Source organism: Pogona vitticeps, chromosome 2 (assembly GCF_051106095.1).
Source record: "Pogona vitticeps strain Pit_001003342236 chromosome 2, PviZW2.1, whole genome shotgun sequence".
NCBI classification, from domain to species: Eukaryota; Metazoa; Chordata; class Lepidosauria; order Squamata; family Agamidae; genus Pogona; species Pogona vitticeps.
The window spans coordinates 35,867,580-35,889,783 of NC_135784.1; the positions used below are offsets into that span (position 1 = coordinate 35,867,580).

General features: G+C 43.8%; 2 protein-coding genes across 5 annotated transcripts in view; both read right to left on the bottom strand.

The window, feature by feature from the left end:
* The window catches only part of ACOX2 (acyl-CoA oxidase 2), a 40,802-nt gene extending 32,526 nt beyond the window's left edge, over positions 1 to 8,276 (bottom strand). The window contains exons 1-3 of one of the 2 annotated variants that reach the window (XM_020795384.3): positions 4,698 to 8,276; positions 1,522 to 1,689; positions 789 to 951 (exon numbers count right to left, since the gene is read on the bottom strand). In XM_020795384.3, coding sequence (XP_020651043.3) covers positions 789 to 951; positions 1,522 to 1,681 — 323 coding nt within the window. In that variant the 5' untranslated portion in view covers positions 1,682 to 1,689; positions 4,698 to 8,276. Of the gene's footprint in view, positions 1 to 788; positions 952 to 1,521; positions 1,701 to 4,697 lie in introns of both variants that reach the window. The other variant, XM_020795385.3, reaches the window with a different exon arrangement.
* A 7,872-nt stretch (positions 8,277 to 16,148) lies between these two features.
* Positions 16,149 to 22,204, bottom strand: part of FAM107A (family with sequence similarity 107 member A) — an 83,688-nt gene continuing 77,632 nt past the window's right edge. For all 3 annotated transcript variants that reach the window (XM_020795443.3, XM_020795444.3, XM_020795445.3), the window contains one exon: positions 16,149 to 20,539. In XM_020795443.3, the coding sequence (XP_020651102.1) occupies positions 20,432 to 20,539 (108 nt within the window). In that variant the 3' untranslated portion in view covers positions 16,149 to 20,431. The remainder of the gene's footprint in view (positions 20,540 to 22,204) is intronic.

Here is a 22,204-nt window from a genome sequence, read left to right on the forward strand (position 1 = left end):
TCCTTCTGAAGCTCCCGCTGGTCAGCTGGGGGAAACTGCCGGCCGGGGCTTTGAGAGAACCACGGGGGAGGGCTCCCCCGCGGTCCTTCCCAAGCCCCCGCCGGTCAGCTGGGGGAAAATGGGGCGTATGGGGAAAAAATCGCAAAGCGATTTTTCCCCATAGGGAACATCGCAATGCGATTGCAAAAGCGATTGCAAAATCCACATAGCTATGCAGATTCGTCATTAAATGGGGCGCCCGTTAAGCGAGGCGCCACTGTGCTTAGTTTTTTAGTTAAAACTTGTATCTGCTATGTAATACCAGTCAATATTCTTATAATTTTTATGGAGTATGCCTGTCATTTTTTAACAACAACAACAACAGTAATAAAATGGTAAAGTTGGAAGGGGCCTATAAGTCCATCAAGTCCAACTCCCTGGTCGATGCAAGAATACAAATCAAAGGGTATCTGCCAGGTGGTTATCTTAAGTTTCTCTTGAATCCAATGTTGGAGCACTCAACACCTTTTGAGGTACAGTAATTGCTTCCATCGCGATACTAATACTAATATGTCCTCAAGGTTTTTGACATTCTGTTAATTATGATTGTAATGCGCTATTCTATTTTGTGTAAACAGATCTCTAATATACACTAGATAAAAAAATTTTACTTTGTGTTTCTAGTTTGTTTACTCTTCCAGAAAAGCAACAGCAGAGAGTTTGTCACACCTTCTGTTCGTCTTTAAGATACCACAAGACTCTCTGCTCTTCTTGCTGGAACAAACTGACACAGCTACCCTTCAAATCACCTGAAGCAATACTTCCGCTCAGGTCCATCTTCGGCCCATTTCATTTCATTCATCTTTTTTTCCAGATAAAAAGACCTCCTAACAGCATCTTCGTATCTTTCATTCTGGGTCCGGAAGTACTGGTTTTCCTTGCTAAATTCCGGGTCTTTTTGAAGCCAGGTATCTGTGGAAACATATGGCCAATCTTTCACCTGCCCTGGCATCTGAAATTACCCACAGATAGTCAATGAGGCAGTGATGGCAAACCTATGGCATGCATGCCACAGCTGGCACGCGAAGCCCTTTCTTCTGGCACGTGACAAACCTTTTGCAGTGGGTGCAGCTGGGATTCCCCCTTTCTCTTCCTGTTCTGGGTCCTTTAACTTCCTGTCCGTCCCCATGATTTTCCCTTTAACTTCCTGTCCATCCCCATGATTCCCCCTTTAACTTCCTATCCGTCCTCATGATTCCCCCTGAAACTGCCACTTCCTGTTGCTGTTCTGGTCTTCTGGGCAGCACGGCAACCGCTGGTTTCTTCGCCACCCCCTCATTTTGGGCACTTGAGCCAAAAAAGGTTTGCCTCCACTACAGTGAGGGATTTATGAGCCCTAAGCTTCAGGTTCAATGCCACAGTTCCTCTCCTCCTGAAAAATGACTTCTGGAATTTCTCTCTACCTTTCTCTGCAACAAGGCAGAGAATGGAGAACTCCAACCCCCAAATAAACCATGAGCTCCTTCAAAACAGCTTGGTTACCTACTGCTCTCCGGATCCGGGTATTTTCTGCACCACCATCCAATATATTGGTAAGCCGCTCTACATCGAAGGAGGGGTTTTTCCTTTCTATGTCAAGGTCAGGATTCACATCTTTTCCAGTGGAATTTAGGAAAAGGGAATTTACCTTCTGCATGGCCATTGTGAACCCTGAAGAAACACTTAGAGGAACAGCATAAATTAGTTACACAGCATCTTCTGACTTCTAACAAGAAAGAGCTCTCTAAAGCATTCCCCCCCCCCGAAGAACTATTGTTTCCTTAAATTGGATCTAGTAGATCAGGGGTCGTTGACTCCCAGTCTGCGGCTTGGTTTGGTGCCGGTCCGTGGGCTTGCCGGAACTGGGCCACAGATATGGATCTCCACCCATCCCTGGCATGCATGTGTTGTGGGTGTGTTATGCTCGTAGGGGTGTGTGTCGTGCTCGCTCCCCCCAGCTGGTCCGCGGCCCCAAAAGGTTGGGAACTACTGTAGTAGATTGAATTAGTGTAGCACTAGGTACCCTTCTTTGGTGAGAGCAAACTATATGGAACACAGGGATTTGCTTCTGAATAATTATGGACGCACTGCACAGCTGTCGGCTCCACCACAGAATATGTTGAGCAATCATCCTGCAAATAAATGATTGATTGGTATAAGCCTGGGATGGGGACCGAAGTCATGAGACTCACTTTCAAGTCACACTTAAGTTGCACCAGCAACTCAACTTGGGCTCAACTCGGAGTACCCTCCCCCCATGACTCAGCCTCAATTTGTAACTCGGAACTTACCCATCCCCTCCTTTTTTTCTGGGAAAAAAAGCTTGTTTTTTGATAAGGACTTGGGACTTGGCACCAAAGACTCAGACTTGGGACTCAAAGACTTGCTAACAGCCCTGGTAAAGGCTAATGTTCCTTGCACATGTGTCCAAAGGTGGCAGGGCTGAGGAACTTGTAGCCTTCCATATGTTGGTGGACTCTTGTTTTTCATCAGCCCCCAGCCTGCTTAGCCGATGGTAAAGAAGGATGGGGATATTTCAACAAGAACAAGAGAGCCACAGGTTGCCCGCTTTGAGTCACAAATAAAGTATCGCTATGCAAAACTCTACCAGAGGTACTGATACTACATATCCCCCTCCCAAATGTTCTACAAAAAGTGGGGAAGCACACGACTACCCCAGGGAATAATATTTGCTTCCCTTCACAGGCTGTGGGCCAAATCTAGAGTGGTGATATCACAAAGTTCTCACTTATGGAACAAATTCACTTTCCTGTTTCAAATACTGTATATTTTCTCTTTTAGAAAAAAGTGATCGCTCACTGCAGTTCAGTGCAGAGGGACATCCCTCTGACCTTTTACTTCAAGTATAAAGCAAAAAGCAAAAACAAAAAAACACCACTATGGTGGCCATTCTGTATCTTCTTATCTAGGAATAAGTAAGACTGTGTTATTGTGTTGCAGCCCTTCAAAGCAAGTCCCATTGAACTGTTAAACATATCAGGCTTTCTACTGACATGTTTACCAGTGCAGTCCAACATATATATCCTCTTCAGGTTTTTTTTTCATTTTTCACCCCCTAATTCTCTTTCAACAATGGTACTGAACAGACCAGTTTCCATCAAACTTGTGCATTCTCAATATTTTTTTTTGGGGGGGGTATGACTTTTTGCTACATGCCATCAAGTTGCCCTCAACTTATGGCTACCCCATGAACGAATGATCTCCAAAATGTCCTGTCCTCCACAGCCCTGCTCAGCTTTAGCAAACTGAAGCTGGTGGCTTCCTTTAGGTAGCCAATCCATCCTGTCTTGGGTTTTCCTCTTTTCCTGCTGCCTTCCGCCTTTCCTAACATTACTTTTCCAGAGAATCCTGCCTTCTCATGATGTGCCCAAAGCAGGACAGCTTCATTTTCAATATTTTTGACTCCAGAGATAGGTCAGGCATGATTCAGTCTTGAACATGCTTGTTCATATTTCTGGCAGTCCAGGGTACCTGTAAAACTCTCCTCCAGGACCACATTTCAAATGAATAATTTTCCCCTCAGCTTTCTTAACTGTCCAGCTTTTGCACAGTATAACTCCTGTGGGTACAACTCCTATTGGGGTGGGGTGGGGGGATATAACTCCTATTACTCCCCAGCCAGAATGACCTAAGTTCAAGAAAGATTAGAGTTTATGTAGTACATCTGGAAGCCAACTGGACTTCTTGCTCTGAAACAACTTGCCCCTAGAGATCTGCCTGGCTCCTTCTCTGTGTGTCTTTAGAAGTAAACTAAAGACATGGCTATTTAGGCAGGCTTTCCCTCCTGCTGTATTTTAATATGTATATTTTTACATCTAGGATATTCGTATGTTGTTGGTTTTAAATTTTATTATACTGCCCAGAGAGTAGACTATCTGTCTAGATGGGTGGGGCATAAATCTAATAAAACAAACACAATTAACTGGGAAAACATTTAGCCAATTATTTCCCACTTTATTTAGTACATGATAGGTTATTCTTCATGTGCAAATTAGGAGAGAGGGAGGCAGGAAAGAAAGGAAGGCAGCCCAAGTAAGTAATGAATGGGGCTGCAAAAAATGATATAAGCTACTATGGAGAAGCTCCGACCACAATATTCTAGGGAACTTCCCAGCCCAGTTTGGAAAAGTTGCGTCCCAAAATCTCTCACCAGGCAGGCTTGCGAATTCTGCTCTCCTAAGATCTGGCAAAAAAGTTTGGCAACAACGCAACGCGGCGCGGCATGTAAAGCAACCTTTGTACACAGGCTTCACGGACTTGCGTAACCGGTTGCATACAACAACCCCGATAGGAAACACAAGATACCAGTAAGAAGCTAATGATCTTTCCAGGAGAAAGAGAGAGAGAGAGAGAGAGAGAGAGAGAGAGGACGAGGTCTGTGTTGCAAAGACAACTTGAGAGAACTCTTTCCTTTTCTTTCGGAGGCACAAAGTTAATTCTCCACCAGAAGAAGAAAGGTCCCGATAAGACCTTTGCGACACAACCTCTCATCCCCTCTCTCTCTTCTAACTGAGAAGAAACTCCCCTTGAGACACCAGTGGGGCTCAGCCTCAGGGATCAGGGGATGGAGACACAGCCCGCCTCCTCCTCCAGCCAGCCAGCCATCCACGCACGCACGCGCCGTCCGCCCGGGCTGCTCGCGCACAGCGCGCACTCACCGTCCTTCGCAGCGTCTCCCGACTCCCAGCACCGACGGACACCTTCGCTCTCGACACCTCTCACGCTCCGCCTTCCTACCTCTATGGTCTCCGGCCCGTCTCTATGGTGCTGCTAAAAAGGACGGGCCAGGCTCGGTCTAGACTCCGCCTTCTTCCGGATGGAACGCCGATTGTTTATCGCCGGACTTTCGAACGCGTTGTAGCCTGTTGGAGACGGGCCTCTGGAGGGAGTGCGCTGGGCTTCACCCGCTGCGCCCGTTCCTTCCTTTTTAGAAGGACGTGCTCTTGTTGGGCCTCCTTTCTTCGGCACTTCAGTTTTTGAACTGAACTTCTATCCCGCTCTTTCACTGCTGACCATTTAGAAAATAAAACAACAAACTTAAAAGTAGAACGAGCTCTCGAGGATCATTCACCTTTTTGCTCTCTGTGATCTTCGTGACAAAAGAGATAATGTCGGACCTGCTTTTCTTTTTAGTTTTTCGTTCTCACTGCACCCGTATTGACCCCAATTTATTTATTATTTTATTTTATTTATTAGATTTTTACCCCGCCTCTCTAGGCAATGTCTATTCGGGACGGCTTACATAGATAAAAACACAGCAACATAACATGTATAAGGTCATAAAGAATGCAATTATAACAATTAATTCCAAACAGCACATTACCAAGATGGCATAACCAGGGCTGGTCCCATAGAATTGAGCAGCGCTCCCCAAGAGGAGCACTGCTCAATTCTACTTGTCATCATATTGTCATGATATGCATTATATATTGTGTTTGACATTTATAATGCTGTGCATGCTGTACCAAAATCCTTGGCGAATGAAAGACAATTTACTGTTTTGTGAAACAAAATTCAAGGACTAGGGCAAAGTTATTGGCTTCTGTCCCCTCGCTGTTTCCCCCCATTATCAGTGTTCAGCCATAAGGTTTTAATGTCCTATAAAACCAAAGTGGGAGACTCACCAGCTTCCAGACTTTTTGAACTGTGGCTCACGCAGCCTTTGAGCATCGGTTGTACAGCCTTGCGGTTGCTTCTGTATTAACCATTCTAAACAGGCCAGCCTCTGTATAAAAGACCACCAGTCCTTCTCATGCAGGTGTATATAGTCATAGTCTAATCTTTATTTTAGGACTGCAGAGCTGGAAGGGAGCCTATGCATCATCAAGTCCAGCCCTTGTTGAGGAAGCACAGTGGGGAACTGAACTCCCAACCTCTGGCTCCACAATCAAATAGAGAGCTTACTTACCTGTAACCATAGTTCTTTGAGTGGTCCTCTGTGAATCCACACGAATGGGTTAAGACTGCCTGTGCCATGGGGGAACGTCCTACTAATCACGTTTTTAAACTCTAGAATATTCCGAGAAGTCCTGCGCAGGCGCAGTCTAAACCCATTTGTGTGCATTCACAGAGGCCACGAAGAAGAAACAAAAACCACTGAGCTATGCAGCCGTTCCCATCTGGATAGGAAGCCTGTAGTAATATAAAAATGTAGCTTAGTGTTCCTTATACAAGTTATAGTCTCCACCCACCAAATAATTAACCAAGATTTAAGGTAAATTGCCCCTCAAGTTTCAGATCAGGGTAGAGAGGTTATGGCCCTCAAGATGTATTTTGGACAGCATCTCCTCTTACCTCTCACTCCTAGGTATGATTTCTAGGGCTGATTAGAGTTGCACAACAATAACACCTGAAGCTCCACATGTTCTTAACATGTTATTTTAGAACTTGTTTGGGCACATTGCTGGAATAGGATGCATAGCACCTTTTTTTTAACCCCTTTGAGAAAAAGAATTTTTGGAACACAGCAAGGCAGTTAAAATCTTGAGGATGTTTCATTAAAAATTCATACCACCTGGCTTTTGCTGTTACTTTATATCATAGTAGGGCATTGTGCTTTGGCCTCTGGCACACAAAAGGTATTGTTCCAGTCAATAGTTTTTGCACATTTCACTCTGAGATTAATGCTAGTAGAAGATAAAATGAGAGAAATAAATGAAATTGCATGTGGTAAGATTAAGTCTGTGAGATTTGGTTTGTCCAATTTAATACTCAGAGAACCAGAGGCACAAAGCTAAGTTGGAGAAGGCATCTCCATACACATCAGAAGAAGTGAGGGCACCCAGGCCCTAGCCACAGTACACTAATCCCTGCCAGAGAATGTGTATTTTTGAAAGACACAGGAGTCCAAAACTGCTTGAGCTATAAATACTAAGGACCCCTCAGAGCCAGACATTTTGGAAAACAACCAGGAACTGCTCTTGAGAAGTTGAAGTCCTATGAGGGTAAAGGAATCAGAGAAGACCTGTGTTCTACGTCACTTTTCATGGTAGAGGTAGTCCTGCTAATGTTATTGTCTAAGAACAACAGGAGTAGATGTAACGCCATTCCTGTGCACATGGTCTGAAAAATCAACAGCATCTAGCTAGTGATGGTCTTTTTCTAACCCATAGGGTTAAAGTATTGTCTGTCTTAGTCTGGGAGACATCTGCAATCCTCCTGAGCATCCTAGTTATTACTCACTCTCTCTTGGAGGACAGAGCTGTGTATGCCATGGAGCCTCGTGGCACAGTCGTTAAATTGCTGTACTGCAGCTGAAACTGTGCTCATGTCCTGGGGTTCAATCCAGGTAGCTGACTCAAAGTTCACTTAGCCTTCTATCCTTCTGAGGTTGGTAAAATGAGTACCCATCTCACTGCAGGGTGTGTGTGCAATGTGTAGCCTGGGTGTCTTTAGAAGTAAACTAAAGACATGGCTATTTAGGCAGGCTTTCCCTCCTGTTGTATTTTAATATTTATGTTTTTACATCTTGGATTTTCGTATGTTATTTTATTGTTTTTAAACTTTGTTATGACGCCCAGAGTAGACTATCTGTCTAGATGGACAGGGTATAAATCTAATAAAATAAATTAAAATAAACAAATAGCCTGCATAATTAACTTGTAAGCCACGTAAGCCAACCAGCAAGTGCTTTAAGGACTAGGTATGTAGGCATCCTTCAGCCTCGAGAGACTATGGCAATGTGCTTTGTATGGAGGATGTGGAACAGCATCTAGTGCGGCTGAGAAGGCCAATTTGAGAGTGACAATTCCTTCCACACTGAAGACAAATACTTCTGTCCCCTGTCCAGCTCCCTGATTTAGCTTTGATGCTGTATGTGAAGCTGGAGTGTCCTCTCCAGAGCATGAAACCTGGGTAAAATAAAATAATATGGAGGATAGTCTATTACCCAAGCAGCAAATCCCCCCTCTCCACATAGCTGAAATAGTCCAAAGGAAAGGCAAGAGCCAATGCAACTGGTTCCAGCAATGTAGCAGGAGTTGCCACGAATTGCCTCCAGGACTCTGGCTCCGGATTTTGCCTCGAGGTTAACTCCTGAAGCCTTTTCCATCAGTGAATATAGCCACAAGGCAGATGAGGTTTGAAATCGGAGTTTTCCTTCTCCTAGATGGGCTGCTTTTCAAGGCTAACGAGCCCCACCTACCCGACACTATGGGGCGGTATATAAGCAGCATGCTTTGCTTTGCTTGTCCTAGACCCCCCAAACAGGCTTGCTTTCCTAAGATGTGGTGACACACCCTGCCCCATTGGCAGTATCAAAGGTGGCTTTTGGATTTGAGATGAACTGAGGAATATCTTGAGTGGTTGCATGAAAAAGAGGCCAGGGGATGTGTTAAAGTTGTGCGGAAGAGGGAACTTCAGCATGTGGCAGAGGAGAATTTGTCTCTGTTCTCATTTGGCCAGTGGGAACCCTAGAGACCTCTTTCCAGTTTCCTGAGTCTGCAATACTGCTTGATTACCCTGGATATTCCAGGCATGGGCAACACATGTCACATGTCTATTTGAAAAGTACAGAGTCTATGCTTATGACGAGCTCAAAGTTCAAGCTCAACTTATTTCTCTTTTTTGTGTCATTGATTAACTAATGCTCTCTACAATCAGCAACTCAAGCCAGTTACTGTTGTGACTAGGCAAGGAGAAGCCATGTGGGAAATAGTTTTGTTATTGATGATGATGATGATGGTGATAGAGGATAAGAGACAAAAGGCAACTCTGCCAACCTGGACAGCTTTAAAAGGAGAAGTTACATGTTCACAGAAGATGGGGCCATCAGTGGCTACTAGTCACGATGGCTATATAGCTGTAGGCCTGTTCAGACATTTCTAGCCTTACATACACCTTTATACCCTCCCCACATGTAAATCCCTTTGTGGTTTCAAGCTGTAATGTTTGGATATTATAATAGTAATAAATGTGTGCTGTCAAGTCAGTTCTGATATATGGCAACCCTTTCCAAGGTTTTTGAGATAGGAGGTACTCAGGAGTGGTTTCTTCTTCTGGGGACACCCTGGGACTGTACAGTTTGCCCAATACCACACAGATTGGCTCTAATCATAGGAGAACACAGTGGGGAATTGAACCCCCAACATGTGGCTCCACAGCTTGATGTTTAAACCACTGAGCTATCCAACCAGCTCCTAAATCAGGGGTGGGTAAATTAATTTCTATAGGGGGGGCCACATGAAAAATCTGAACTGTGTTCGGGGGCCGAACCAACTTTACTTAAAAATAAAATGAAACAGTGTTGTTATGATTGTTTTTATTTTAATATTGTTAATCTTCACAAATACTAAAGAGTTTTTTTGCGGTATGTTAAAGATAAGCAACTGATCAACTTTAGACAAAAAGCTATACAGTGGTGCCTCGCATAACGATGTTAATTGGTTCCAGAAAAAAAAACGTTATGTGAAAACATCGTTATGGGAAGCACCATTTCCCATAGGAATGCATTGAAAACCGGTTAATCCGTTCCAACTGGAACGGATTATCCGGTTTTTTCCCTCCCCCCCGCGGCTTGGATCTGACCCATGGCGGCTACCTCAGCCATGGCTGGACTCCCTAGAGTCCAGCCATGGCTGGGGTAGCCGCTGTGGTTACCCTTTAAGCGGCGGAGACAGGCTGGGGGGTGGATCGGGGAGCTTGAAGCCTCTCCGCGCCGCCTACCCAGGTCGTTCCCGGACTTCCAGAAGTCCGGGAACGACCTGGGTAGGTGGCGCGGAGAGGCTTCAAGCTCCCCGGTCCACCCCCCAGCCTGTCCCCAATGCCGGTAGCCTCCCCCACCGCCTACCCAGCCCGTTCTCGGACACCTAGGTGTCCGAGAACGGGCTGGGTAGGCGGCGCAAGGAGGCTTTAAGCGGCGGGGACAGGCTGGGGGGTGGATCGGGAAGCTTGAAGCCTCCCAGCGCTGCTTACCCAGGTCGTTCCCGGACTTCCAGAAGTCCGGGAACGACCTGGGTAGGCGGCGCGGAGAGGCTTCAAGCTCCCCGGTCCACCCCCCAGCCTGTCCCCGATGCCGGTAGCCTCCCCCGCCGCCTACCCAGCCCGTTCTCGGACACCTAGGTGTCCGAGAACGGGCTGGGTAGGCGGCGCAAGGAGGCTTTAAGCAGCGGGGACAGGCTGGGGGGTGAATCGGGAAGCTTGAAGCCTTCCCGCGCTGCTTACCCAGGCTGTTCCCAGACTTCTGGAAGTCCGGGAACGGCCGGGGTAGGCGGCGCGGAGAGGCTTCAAGCTTCCCGGTCCACCCCCCAGCCTGTCTCCGGAGCTCGGAAGGGAATTGTCGGCAGGGGACGGTGGCTTCGGGGTCCTTCCGAGGCTGCAGCCCACTGCCGACATTTTCCCCCAGCTGAGCAGCGGGGCTTCAAAGCTCCCGCCGCTCAGCTGGGGGAAAATGGTGCCTATGGGGAAAAATCGCAAAGCGATTTTTCCCCATAGGCAAGATCGTTGTGCGATTGCAAAAGCGATGGCAACAAAGCCATCGCTATGCGATTTTTTCGTTAAACGGGGCACTCGTTAAGTGAGGCACCACTGTAAATGGTTTTGATGTTCAAAACTGTCTGCGGGCCGGACAGGAACGGCTTGCGGGCCGTATGTGGCCCTCGGGCCGCACTTTGTCCAGGTCTGTCCTAAATGATACACAGCGCCTCAAAATGACTGTGATTAGCATCATCTAGATGCTGTCCAGGTTGTTCCAGGCCAGGATAATTGGGCCATCTAGGCACACTCCTAGTTTCCAAACTCATTTGTGGGACTTTTCTGTAAAATGGTATTCTAAAAACTTCTTAAATAATGAGATATACAAATGAAGGGGCATAGCTTGCTTGAGCAAAACAGCCATCATAGACCAGCCAGCACAGCTGTGACTTTTGTGTCAAACATGCCCCTCACAGCCCCAAATGGCAAATTTGCCATGACAGACATTTTGCAATAGTGGATCATCCAGGTTCCATGAAGGGAACATGAATGGGCAGAGAGAAGCCCACAGTAGAGGAATGCCAGTCTATTTCTTTTTCAGCATTCTGTATGTGCATAGTTTAACCTAGCATACTATATCAGATCACACTATTTGTTTATGTGATAGAGTATTGCGCGTCTGATTCTCCAAGCTTTCAGGCACAGAAGGGTCTTCCCCATCTGGGCTTTCTGATCTGTTTTTGAGTTAATATTAAAACGTGGCTTTCTGCGTGGAAAGCATTTGTTGTTGATTGCATCACTGACATTTGATTGTACGTGGATATAGTAATCACTTCATGCAGAACCAGTTACTACAGTTTCCAAGAACCAGATCTGCAGGAGATTCCAACCTTTAGCCTGTATTTTTATTGTTGTTCTTTTTATTATTCCTTTGTTCATTGCACTCACCTCATTTCCTTCTAGAACTGGAGTGGACAAAGTGTTGCCTTCCAAATGTTGTCAGACTACAACGACTATCAGCCCCAGGACCATAGGCTCTGATGAGCAATGCTGGGAGCTGCAGTCCAACAATGTACGGAGGGCCACACTTTACTCATCCTGATCACAGAGGAACACATGTAATCAACATGGTTGTCAATGATTACTTTTCCGTTAGTGGGATTTGCTACAAATTTTTATGTTCAGTGTTTACTTATTTATATGTTTTTGAGGATTTGCATGACCACAGTCAAATAAGGGTGGCTTCACTGACACTGGTTGTCCTCAAAACAGAAGTTCTTCCTGTGACAGAACTGTGGCAGATCTGAACTGCTTCTTTAGTACACACGGTGCAGGCTTGATCTTTAGCAGCTTGAAATCTTTTATCTTATGAAGCCACACAGAATACCCCTATAAACTTCCAAAAATGTCCCTGCATTGTTCCTTTGTTACTTGAGGGTTTTCTAGTTTTCTAGAAAAGAGTGGTAGAATATACCAGATGGGCAGGATACAAATCGAATAAATAAATAAATAAATAAATAAATAAATAAATAAATAAATAAATAAATAAATAAATAAATAAATAAATAAATAAATTCTTCAATAGTGTTTATAAGCCTGCTGCACGCTGCAACACAGCTGCAATTCTATGTGTAGACATCCTTCAGTTTCGAGAGACTACGGTAACGTGCTCTGATCAGCGTCTAGTGTGGCTGAGAAGTCCAATTCGAGAGTGACAATCCCTTCCACAATGAAGACAAATACAACCTGTACCCTGTCCAACTCCCTGATTTTACTGCTTCCGGGACTGCCTCTTTGCCTCAGCCTGCTGGACAAGTGTCTCTTTAAAATGGGAGAGGCCATGATGCACTGCCTGCCTCCAGGCTGAAGACTCAGATATCAAGGTTTCCCATCTGTTGAGGTCCATTCCTAAGGCCTTCAGATCCCGCTTGCAGATATCCTTGTTTTGCAGCTGTGGTCTCCCTTTGGAGTGATTTCCCTGCACTAATACAGGAGATCTTTTGGAATCTGACTGCCAGCAGTTCTATGACACCAACACTATGTGATAATAAAAGTAAAGTGAGACCCTAGGAGCAACTTCATTCTCTCCTTCCATCCAGCCTTCCTTTAAACTTTCAAAGACATGCCTTCCTGTGGAGCAGAAGGGAGGGAAAGCTTTTAATTTATTTTTAATTGTCGCTATTCAATACAGCACATCAATGATGCATTGAAAGGGCATTTTAAAAGCATTGCTGGTGCATTAGCAACATTAGAAATGGGAGTTCTTCTCCCTCCCCCTCCACAGGATAGTGGGAAGGCAGTTTTCCATTTCTCAATATTATTATGTGGCTTAAGCAAAGGGATATCATAAGCCATCCATTGTGGCTTAGGGTTAGGGTCAGGTTTTCACACATGCTGGGACCAAACCAAAAAGGAGTGATACTACTGATACTGAAAAAAACAGTAGGCCCTGACGGACTGAAAAAGGAAAGGTAGACATCTATGAGGGATGGGGTGGTTTGCAATGGCATTTACATAGTGTGGTTGTTGGGAAAAGGAGCGAACCAGCCAGTCACCAACCTGGATCAAACTGCAAAGAACGTTCTCAACAGTTTAGAATATACCACAACACTGTGTGAAATACTAAGTTTCTACGTTGCATACAACCTTAGCATTTAAGCCCATGAACAAATGACTGTCCAGTCACAGCCTCGTTGAAAACAAAACCAAAAACAGACCTAACGCCTAAATACCATTAAACACAGGAGGAACGATGGCCATGCACCAAAAGCAACAGTTTGTGTGGCTTTGAGGCTGTACCAGGTTGACACAGATATTACAAGTGAAACAGTGTTCTGTCTGATTGCCATCTTGAAGGAATGCCCTACAGTCAAAGAAATCTCGATGAAAAGGAAATGAACACTTAATTGCTCCCCCATTCTTTTGTTATCCATATCCATGCTTCCTAAACATTTAATGTTTGTTCCTGCACTAAGGTCCAGAACCAGACATGAGTGGCTGGTAGAGGAGTAATATTCTGTGACCACATTATCTAAGGATGATGGGAATTGTTGACTAATGAATCTGGATTTTGCTAGGCTTAGGAAGATGCAGCTTTAAATATAGATATATGTACCTAGAGTGTTAGACCTCTGCTGAATGTCTTCTCATTTCTAAATGTATTGCCACCTCAAATACATTATGTGCACAGACACGTACATACAGATGCATATACTGTGATGGGGAGATTAAGATGAATCATTAATTGAGATTACTTAATTGGCTTGGCCAGGTGTCTTTCCAAATAAATTTTATTCCTTTCATCTCTCCACCTGCAAGCTGGTATGGAAATCACATTTTCCAAAGACAGCGACAAGTGTCTAATTTACAAAAGTGAAATAGCCATGCCCTTGTTTTCAGAACATAAAGAATCAACACCTTTAAAGAGGGAAGGTGAATGTACACATTGTCTTATGTGGAGGTTTCCATATGTGCCACAGAAAGCTTTGTATTTTTCAAGGTTGTATAGAAGCACTCCCCTGTGGTTAATGTATAAACCTGAGCTAATGAGTGATGGATCTACTGTGTTAAACTTATTTTTATAAACTGTGAAGGCATTTGTGTATGCTACCTTAAGCATGACAAAAGATTATAGGTCTTTACCCTAATGAGCTTGCAATAAAGATTCAACACAGTGGAACCAATGAAGGAAGATGGGGTAGGGTTAAATAAGGGGAAGGACTTATACCTCTCTGGGTCAATGGGGTTGGGGTTTGAGGGAGGCGGATAGAGGGCTCTGAAGAAGACCCCGTCCATCTCTGATGACTCCTTTGTTGTTCTTCAGGCATAGATAGGAAACAAAGTGTAAAAACTGTAGAAAAAAGCAGTATCTTCAAATATATAATACCCAAGCAGAACTCCCGCAGTTCTACTTAGGCACACTTGTGTGAACATGATAACATGACAAAAGGAATCTGTGCATCAAATGATGAATGATAAACTGTCTAAGTACCAGTTCATGAAGGAATCTGTCAGCTGTGCCTCTGCATGATTGGCCTCTTCCCATCTGCTTCTTCCCAGTCAGCTTCAGGCAGCTCTGCTGTATCTCCAAATTGGTTTCCTGAATTACATTTTCCAAACGCAACTAGTTTTGTTGTTTCAGGTCAAACCTCCCACTTTCTGGACACAGCCACATATTTGTTATAAGCTTTGATGTAAGGGAGTGACACCTTCTTTTGAAATTGTGCTTTTTGGAGAATAGAAAGATGAGAATGAACAAAGTGGGACAACATTGGAAAGCTGACCCGTCACTCCTTTTCCATGTACATGGCCGTTAATCTTGGAAAAGTTACTTTTTGGGGACTACAACTTCTCAAATCCCCTAGCAGGAATGACCACTTTTTGCCCTCCAGCAAAAAGCAAAGCACTTAAAGCACTCTCTGGACGGTTTACAACTTAAGCATGCAGGCTACACATTGTCCCCCCCAGTGAGCTGGGTACTAATTTTACTGACCTGGGAAGGATAGAAGCCTCAATTGAACCCTGGTTTGTGAGCACAGTTTTGGCTGCAGTACAGCAGTTTAAACACTGCTCCAGGAGGCTCCTCCACTGACCTAACAGTTCCCTTAAATTCCTTAAGAAAACAATAACAAATCTTTTAAAAGTCAGTACTTTAAAATAAGTTATGTTGTTGATGATCTCTTATCAATCCCTTTGATCCTCTACCTCCAAGACCGCAAAGGAAAACACATTAATTCAATGAGCTGCTAATAAAGAAAGGAAGAAAAATTTAACACTACAACAGGTTATCTTGTTGGCTTCATAATGAGTTACTTTTAAAAGTGATTCCCAGGCTCTGAAAATATAAACCAGTGAGAAGGGAAATCTAGTGGCTTAGAGCTGTGATGCAGCATCTTTCCTGTAGAGAGGATATGAGAGTATGTTTGCTAATGAATTCTCTTCATACACAAAAATATTTACCTAACTGCATAGCCTTTGTCTCCCTCCAAGCCAATACAGCAAACACATTCCATCCAATATTGTTATCAGGACAACAGAAATCAATCTGAAAGGCAATTTTTGTGTCGCCCCATTGCAGCCCATCTGTGAGTGTCTTGTCTCAAGGAATCTTGTTATGAGGGGTAGGGCAAGATGGTGCCCATCCTCAATCCTGCTCTCGCTCCCCCCACTATGCACACAAGGAAGCAAAACAAACTAATCTTACTTCAGCAGCACCGGTGGATGCTAGCTTACTGGTTAGCTGGCTCCTGAACCTCACCAGCGTTCACCAACTCCAGCAATTCCTACTGAGGCAGCTGACTCACTCAGTTCAGTAATCATACGGTAATCCTACGTATTTCTACTCCTGCTGCTTCTGAAGTCCTTTTCTTGTCATCGGCTTTTCTTCACGTCTTCTCCCATCTCTACCTCCATGAGTGGTGGCCTATATGTGACTAGAAAGGTGCTACTGGAGGCCAGAAATACATGTTAAAGAGAGCCCAGTATTGGAAGAAAGAAATTCTCAACCAATGAAAGTGTTTGGGTGTCACATCACAAGCTTCTCTCACAAATTATGCACATTTGCTTGCTTTTTGGGGGAATGGCTTTCAGAACATCACATAAGGTGGAGACGACCTGTGTCCATGAAGGGAGAAACAATTTTCTCTATAAACCTGGAAACATGGCTTTCTTTAAACCTTAATTATTTTTACAAAAAAAAAAAAAAATGAAATCAGTTTATTTGGCTGTGGTCCATTTTCATTTACAGAGTAGCTCCAGTTCTAGCAAAATATACAATTATCAATTCATTTATTAACGCCCTCCTCCCTCCCTGCTCAAAGCAATGGTGACAGTTAAAGTGAATGTGAGTGTTCAAGATGATAACGTATTTACAGCAGAAGCACAAATATTACAACATATATAAGATGTAAGTCAAATAGGGAATGAAGATTTCTGCGGGCCAGTCATAAGCATTTTTAAGGGATAATAATAAACTCTTCAAAAGCTGAAGGAATAATGCCATGTAAGCCGAGTTCTCTCAGGAGGAAACTGCTTGTTTTTTCAAACATCACCCAAGGTGGAAGTCAACCTGTTATTTGAGTTAATGACCCCAGATGATTCCAGAGGAAATAAAATGCTAAGTGTTTAATACCTCTAGGGATTGTATTTAATATCCACCAGGTCGGCCTATGGATTAGTGAGTCACAAGCTAGGTCCTGTCTGTGTAAAAAATCCTCTTTAGGCATTTGGAAATAATTTAAATGAAACCAATTACTATCCACTGTTTGCAATACCCATTACTATTCAAGATGATTTTGCGGGGAATATATCTTCTTTTGATTAAAAAAAAAAACACTTTTCAGCTAAATCTCCCTCTGTAAAAAAGAACATCGTGCCACTGTCCTTACAGGTAATTTGGGGAGGACCAAACCATGGTCTCACAGGGTAAAAGAACCTTTTAAAAAAAGATAATGGCCTGCACACTACTACAAAACTTAAGAGTAGAAGGGTAGTTTGATGAAGACCCTCCTCTCGCTCCATCAGGTTTCCTGGTGTATGCCTGACCTCATAACCAGTGTGAGAATGAGCACAAGACAGGAAATCTGCTGGAGAAGGGAGGTCCTTACAAAACTGCTGCTCTGCTTCACGCTTTTGCAAAAGGATACTGGCCAATTTATTTTAATGCGCAACAAAGCTGAACCTCAATAGCTAGGGAGTGCAGGCATCAGGGTTTGCAGGATCTGTTTGAGGCATTTGTTTTTAAGTTATAATGCTGAGATCCACCAAGCCTAGTGCAAACGAGAGAAGCTTAGGAACAAGGTAGAGTCCTGGCCCTTCTTCTGAGCACCAGAACTGAACACTGGTTGCAGTTCCTTCTGCACACAACAGAAACAAAAATATAAAAATACATTACCGCTAGTTACCTCAGCTTTTCGGCAGCATTCTTTAGGATGTGGAGGGCTTATTTTGCTTTTCTTTTACCCGGTAGCTAAGTATTAAAGTCTGGATACAACCCATAGTGGCTAAAACATAAGTGATAATAGAAATCAGTGAGTGTCCTGGAGCTGGGACTAACCATTGCATTTCCTAACTGATTTCTCTGCAGGTCTCATCTAAGTATGCCAGCTTCAAACATCATCATCTGAAGGGCAGACAAATTGTGCTGCACAGGGTTTCATGCTCCCTCTGCAAAGAATGAACATGGTTATTAACGCAGGTCCTCCTGGTAGTCTTGTTTCTATGACCAGGATCTTGTTCGGCCAAATTGCTTTTGCAATCAACTGTTAAAACACAAGTGTTTTGACACTTTCGTCTGCAAGATCTCGACCACCTCCTCCCATAAGTGTAAACGGGGCTGTCTCAGTAGAAAGGGCCACTCACCCAACAGCAACGCTGTGCAGCTCACAAGACTCTGCTGGTACAGCCTCCTGCTCAGTGGAGTCTCAAATGGATTCTGACCCTGTATGTTTATCGTCCACTGGTTACAAATAATCTGATCCATGATTAGCAACAGTATAATATTTTAGATGTAAGACTCACAATCAGAATCTGGACTGCTCAACACAACACATGCATAATCCTCCACTTCCATTTGGCTTTTTTTAAAGAATAAAGTATCTAGTCTTTAAGGAAGCCACGTTGCTGGCGTTATGTGCCATCAAACTACCTCTGACTTCTGTGACCTTATGAATGAGAGATCTCCAAAACTTCCTGCCCTCAGCAGCCCTGCTGAACTCTTGTAAACTCAAAATTTCCTAGATGGAGGCAGTCCACCTCACTGTTGGTCTTCCTCTTTTCCTGCTGCCTTCAACTTCTGCTAGCATTATTATCTTCTCCAGCAAATCTTGCCTTCTCATGATGTGCCCAAAGTAGGACAGCCTCAGTTTTGTTATTTCTGAAAGGTAATTCAGGCTTGAATTGATCTAGGACCCAGGTGTTCAACTTTCTGGCAGTCCAGGGTATGGTGAGGATTGCTTAAACAATCCAAAAGGCTTAAACAGGAACGTTTGCAGCCAGAGGCAATACTCCTGACCTAGCGTTGCCCCTTGCACTTCTCCCTATGCTTCTTTGGCTTCTTGTACACAAAGTTTGCTCCCAGCATGCAGGAGAAGCCTTTATTTGTGAAATCGCACTGCCCAATTCACAGACATTTACCAGAGGTTCAGGCAGGATTATCTTCAGTTTCCAGCCCGCTTGTGTTTTCATGTGATTTCTTCTATACTTAGCAGAAAAGAAAATCATGAAGGAAAAAGGAGTAGAAAAAGAAAAACAAATCACACAGAGGCTGAAATCCTGTTGCACAGTCAGGCAAACAACATGATGTGAACTGCCATAAGTTAAGAAATCCTTGCAGGCACTATTTATTGCACACCAAGTTGCTTGACTCAGCATGCAACAGATAACGTCTATTGAGATTTCTTAATGTGTAGCAACTCGCTTTCAAAAGTTTTGTCCTATACGAACCTGCGCCGCAGGTTTTCAGCCGGTGTCTGTCTGTGCCCTTGTTTCAGGGTACACTGAGGGCAGAAACTGGCAAGACCCTTATCTGAGAATTGCAATCAACAAGCAAAAGCAAGCTTATTTCCAGTCCTTGGAACTATGGAAACCTCGCACTAGGGTAATCAAGCATCCTTTAATTCTTCCGGGCACTGGTTCGCAACCCTGAGTAACCCCGGTATTTTTGGACTGCAATTCCCAGATTGTGGAACTGCAGTCCAAAAAAACCCTTGTGCTGGCTGGGTTTTCTGGAAGCTGCAGTCCAAGAAGACCCAGGTTACCCAAGGTTGGGAACCACTGCTGTAGGGAGTCCCCCTTCTATCTACAAAGCTGTCACCTGTTCCTCTCTGCCCCGAGTGTATCTATGTGACATGGCTACTGCAGTGTGATACTCCCTTAAACTCCCACCACTCCATAATAGGTTGTGGGATCTTAAGTTTGGCAAGGTATTTAGAATTCTTTGATCAAGAGCTCTAGTGCAGAGGAGTGTGTACTTAGGAGGGAAAGAGTTCTTTCACCGGAGTATGACAGTTAAGTGGTATCAGATTGCTGTATCTAGGCAGTGTGCAAACAGACTTTAACTCTTCTCTGGAAATGGCATTATCCCCCTCATTTTTACAGACAATCCAGACAGCGCCTTGCATTCCAGCACTTTCAGCATCATCTTTCAATGGTTCTTTTCTAGACTCGAGTTGTGGCAAGTTTTCAGTAATAAAATATAACTGCAGTTCGGTAATGAAAGCCCTTCTCCACCCACTCCCAGTCCCTGTGGGTTAAGAAAATGACATTAGGACAGCTGAGCGAGCCCTTTTTTCATGAGCCTAATAACAAATCGATTTAACGTGTTGGCATATTATTTCCAAGCTCTGCATTTTCCCTGCTTCTATTGATACAAAGGCATTTGCTTTGTAGTGTTGCGGAGATGCCATACAAATCATGCAGACACAGGCTGAGGTGCTCTGAAACACAGCAATCCCTTTCCATGCTGGCAAAAAACTCCCTTTTTTTAACCATCCTCTCAGGCTCGCCTTGAAACAGGAGCTTCAGTTTCCTTCGAATGCGAGACATTTCAAGACCAGCTTTTAAAAAAAAATTTAAAAAGTATTTTGATGCTGGAGTACTTGGCGTGCAACAGTCTCTTCTTTTTCATGAAGTATGCCCATATTTCTTCATCTCCTGAGCCTGTGCTGAATGGCAAGCGTATTAGCCAAGGGTTAGTCATGATGCAGAAGGGGCACAATCCTGAGAGTAAGGCTTATTGTTCTGCACTCTCTCACCCTTTTCTTATCCGTGTACCTCCTCCTGGAGAAACACCACACTTTTGTTTTCCTCCTGACAGGATGTGAAAAGGTCCCCCTGTGGAATTTTTACGGGGAGCAAAGCATCAATAAACAGGAAAGAGCCCCAAAGACATAACCACGAGAGTCCACTGTTTACCAAAGACGTCAGCATGAAGTTATTCAAAAAGCTGAAATTTCTCTTCTACTTTGGTCTCAGCTGATGTCGGCTACGCAACTTTCTCTGCGCCAGTAAGCGTGGATGTCCTTCTCAGATTTTCTTTGACTTTAACAAATTCTGGTGCATTTTCTTCTTGCTTCTCTTGTTCTCTTTCCAACTGGTGGAAGAAAGGCAGGAAATATAATTGAACTAATGAAGAGAGGTATTTACGCATGCTGAAGTTTTAATAACATTAAGTCTGGTCCAGAAAGGACAGAAAGCTGAGAGCTTTCTGAAAGAGCTGGCAAAGGGGCTGGCTTTTGAGTGCTACAGACTGGGCTTAAACAAACTGTGGTTTAAGTTGCTAGTGGTTCAGAACCCAACACATGACAAGCAAAACTATGATATACAGCAATATTCATTTTTATCCCCCTGCCAATTTCATAACACCTCTACATGCAGCAGCGCCTGGATGATGACAACTCTAACCCTCTAACTCTACAGAGTGTCCTCTGGAAATGATGAAAATTAGCATTTCTGGGAGGCTCCCCAGAGTATTTGTAACCCGTTCGATAAGCTGTGTGGTCCTTATGTTGGCTTTCTGGTTTTGGTTTTAAAGAAAGAGAAGGAAATAAGATGCTTAAAAAGAAAAGAAAGAGATATCAATCAGGGGGAAGGTAGGTCAGAACAAAAATATATATGTAAAAACACAATTTTCATTCTTGGAGGGATGCCTGTATGCATTGTTAACAAGAGAAGAAAATGAGAATCTGTGGTAGTTGTTACTTCTAAAAGCAGGGAACCAGATCCAGGTAACACATTATTTTGTTTTACGTTACACCTGCTTCTGAGGTTAGTGAAGTAAAGAGTAAATCTAGAATTTGGAGATTGAGCCCTAATGTGTCTTTAAATATAGAAATTATTGGAAAAAATAAAATAAATTAAAAAATTTTATGAAATAAATGATACTGCAGAAATAAAATCAGCATTGCTATGGGATGCCCTAAAAGCCTACCTAAGAGGAATTTTTATTATGGAAACCTCTAGAAACAACCCTATTCTTAGACCAAATGATTCCACCGCTTCAGGCAGCAGAGGCAGGAATGGGGAACAGTGACAAGAAGTTGGAGGATGGGTGTATCTATGTGTGCAACATGTGCCCCTGCATCCTCTACACTGGGCTTGCTGCCTTTGGGTGGGTGGGTGGTGGCGAAACATACTTTTGTTTTTGCTCCATCACCAGCATTGAGGTTTAAGTTTCATTCTTACCTTAGAAAAGTTACTTATTTCAACCACCGTCCTCAGAATCATCTAGCCGCACGGCTGGTGGCCATTCTGATTGAGGCATCTTGGGGGGTGGGGGGAGGTGGTCGAAAAAAAGCTGACTTTTCCAACCACTAAATTCAACTGCCAGTCCAGCCAGTAGGAAGGAACTGTTTAAAGCAGGACTTATCCTGTTATCAGGAGCTGTGACGAAAATCTTGGCATGCAAACATCTGGGTATGATGGCAGGAAGATGGCCACTAGAGGGTAAAGTATGTGTTTGAAACTTTGTTCTTATATACTGTACCTCTCCCTCCAGTTAAAATGAAAGGCAGCGGCTGAAAGCTCTTAATAAAAGCATGTTTGCATCTTGTACAGTGGGGTCTTGACTTGAGAACTTAATCCATATTGGAAGGCGGTTCTCAAGTCAAAAAGTTCTCAAGTCAAATCTGCATTTCCCATAGGAATGCATTGAAAACCATTTGATCCGTATCTGCTCTTTTCCGTCCATAGAAACTAATGGGAAGCTGCTATTCCGCCTTCGACCACTAGAGGGGGGATATTTTGTTTCTTTTTTCCT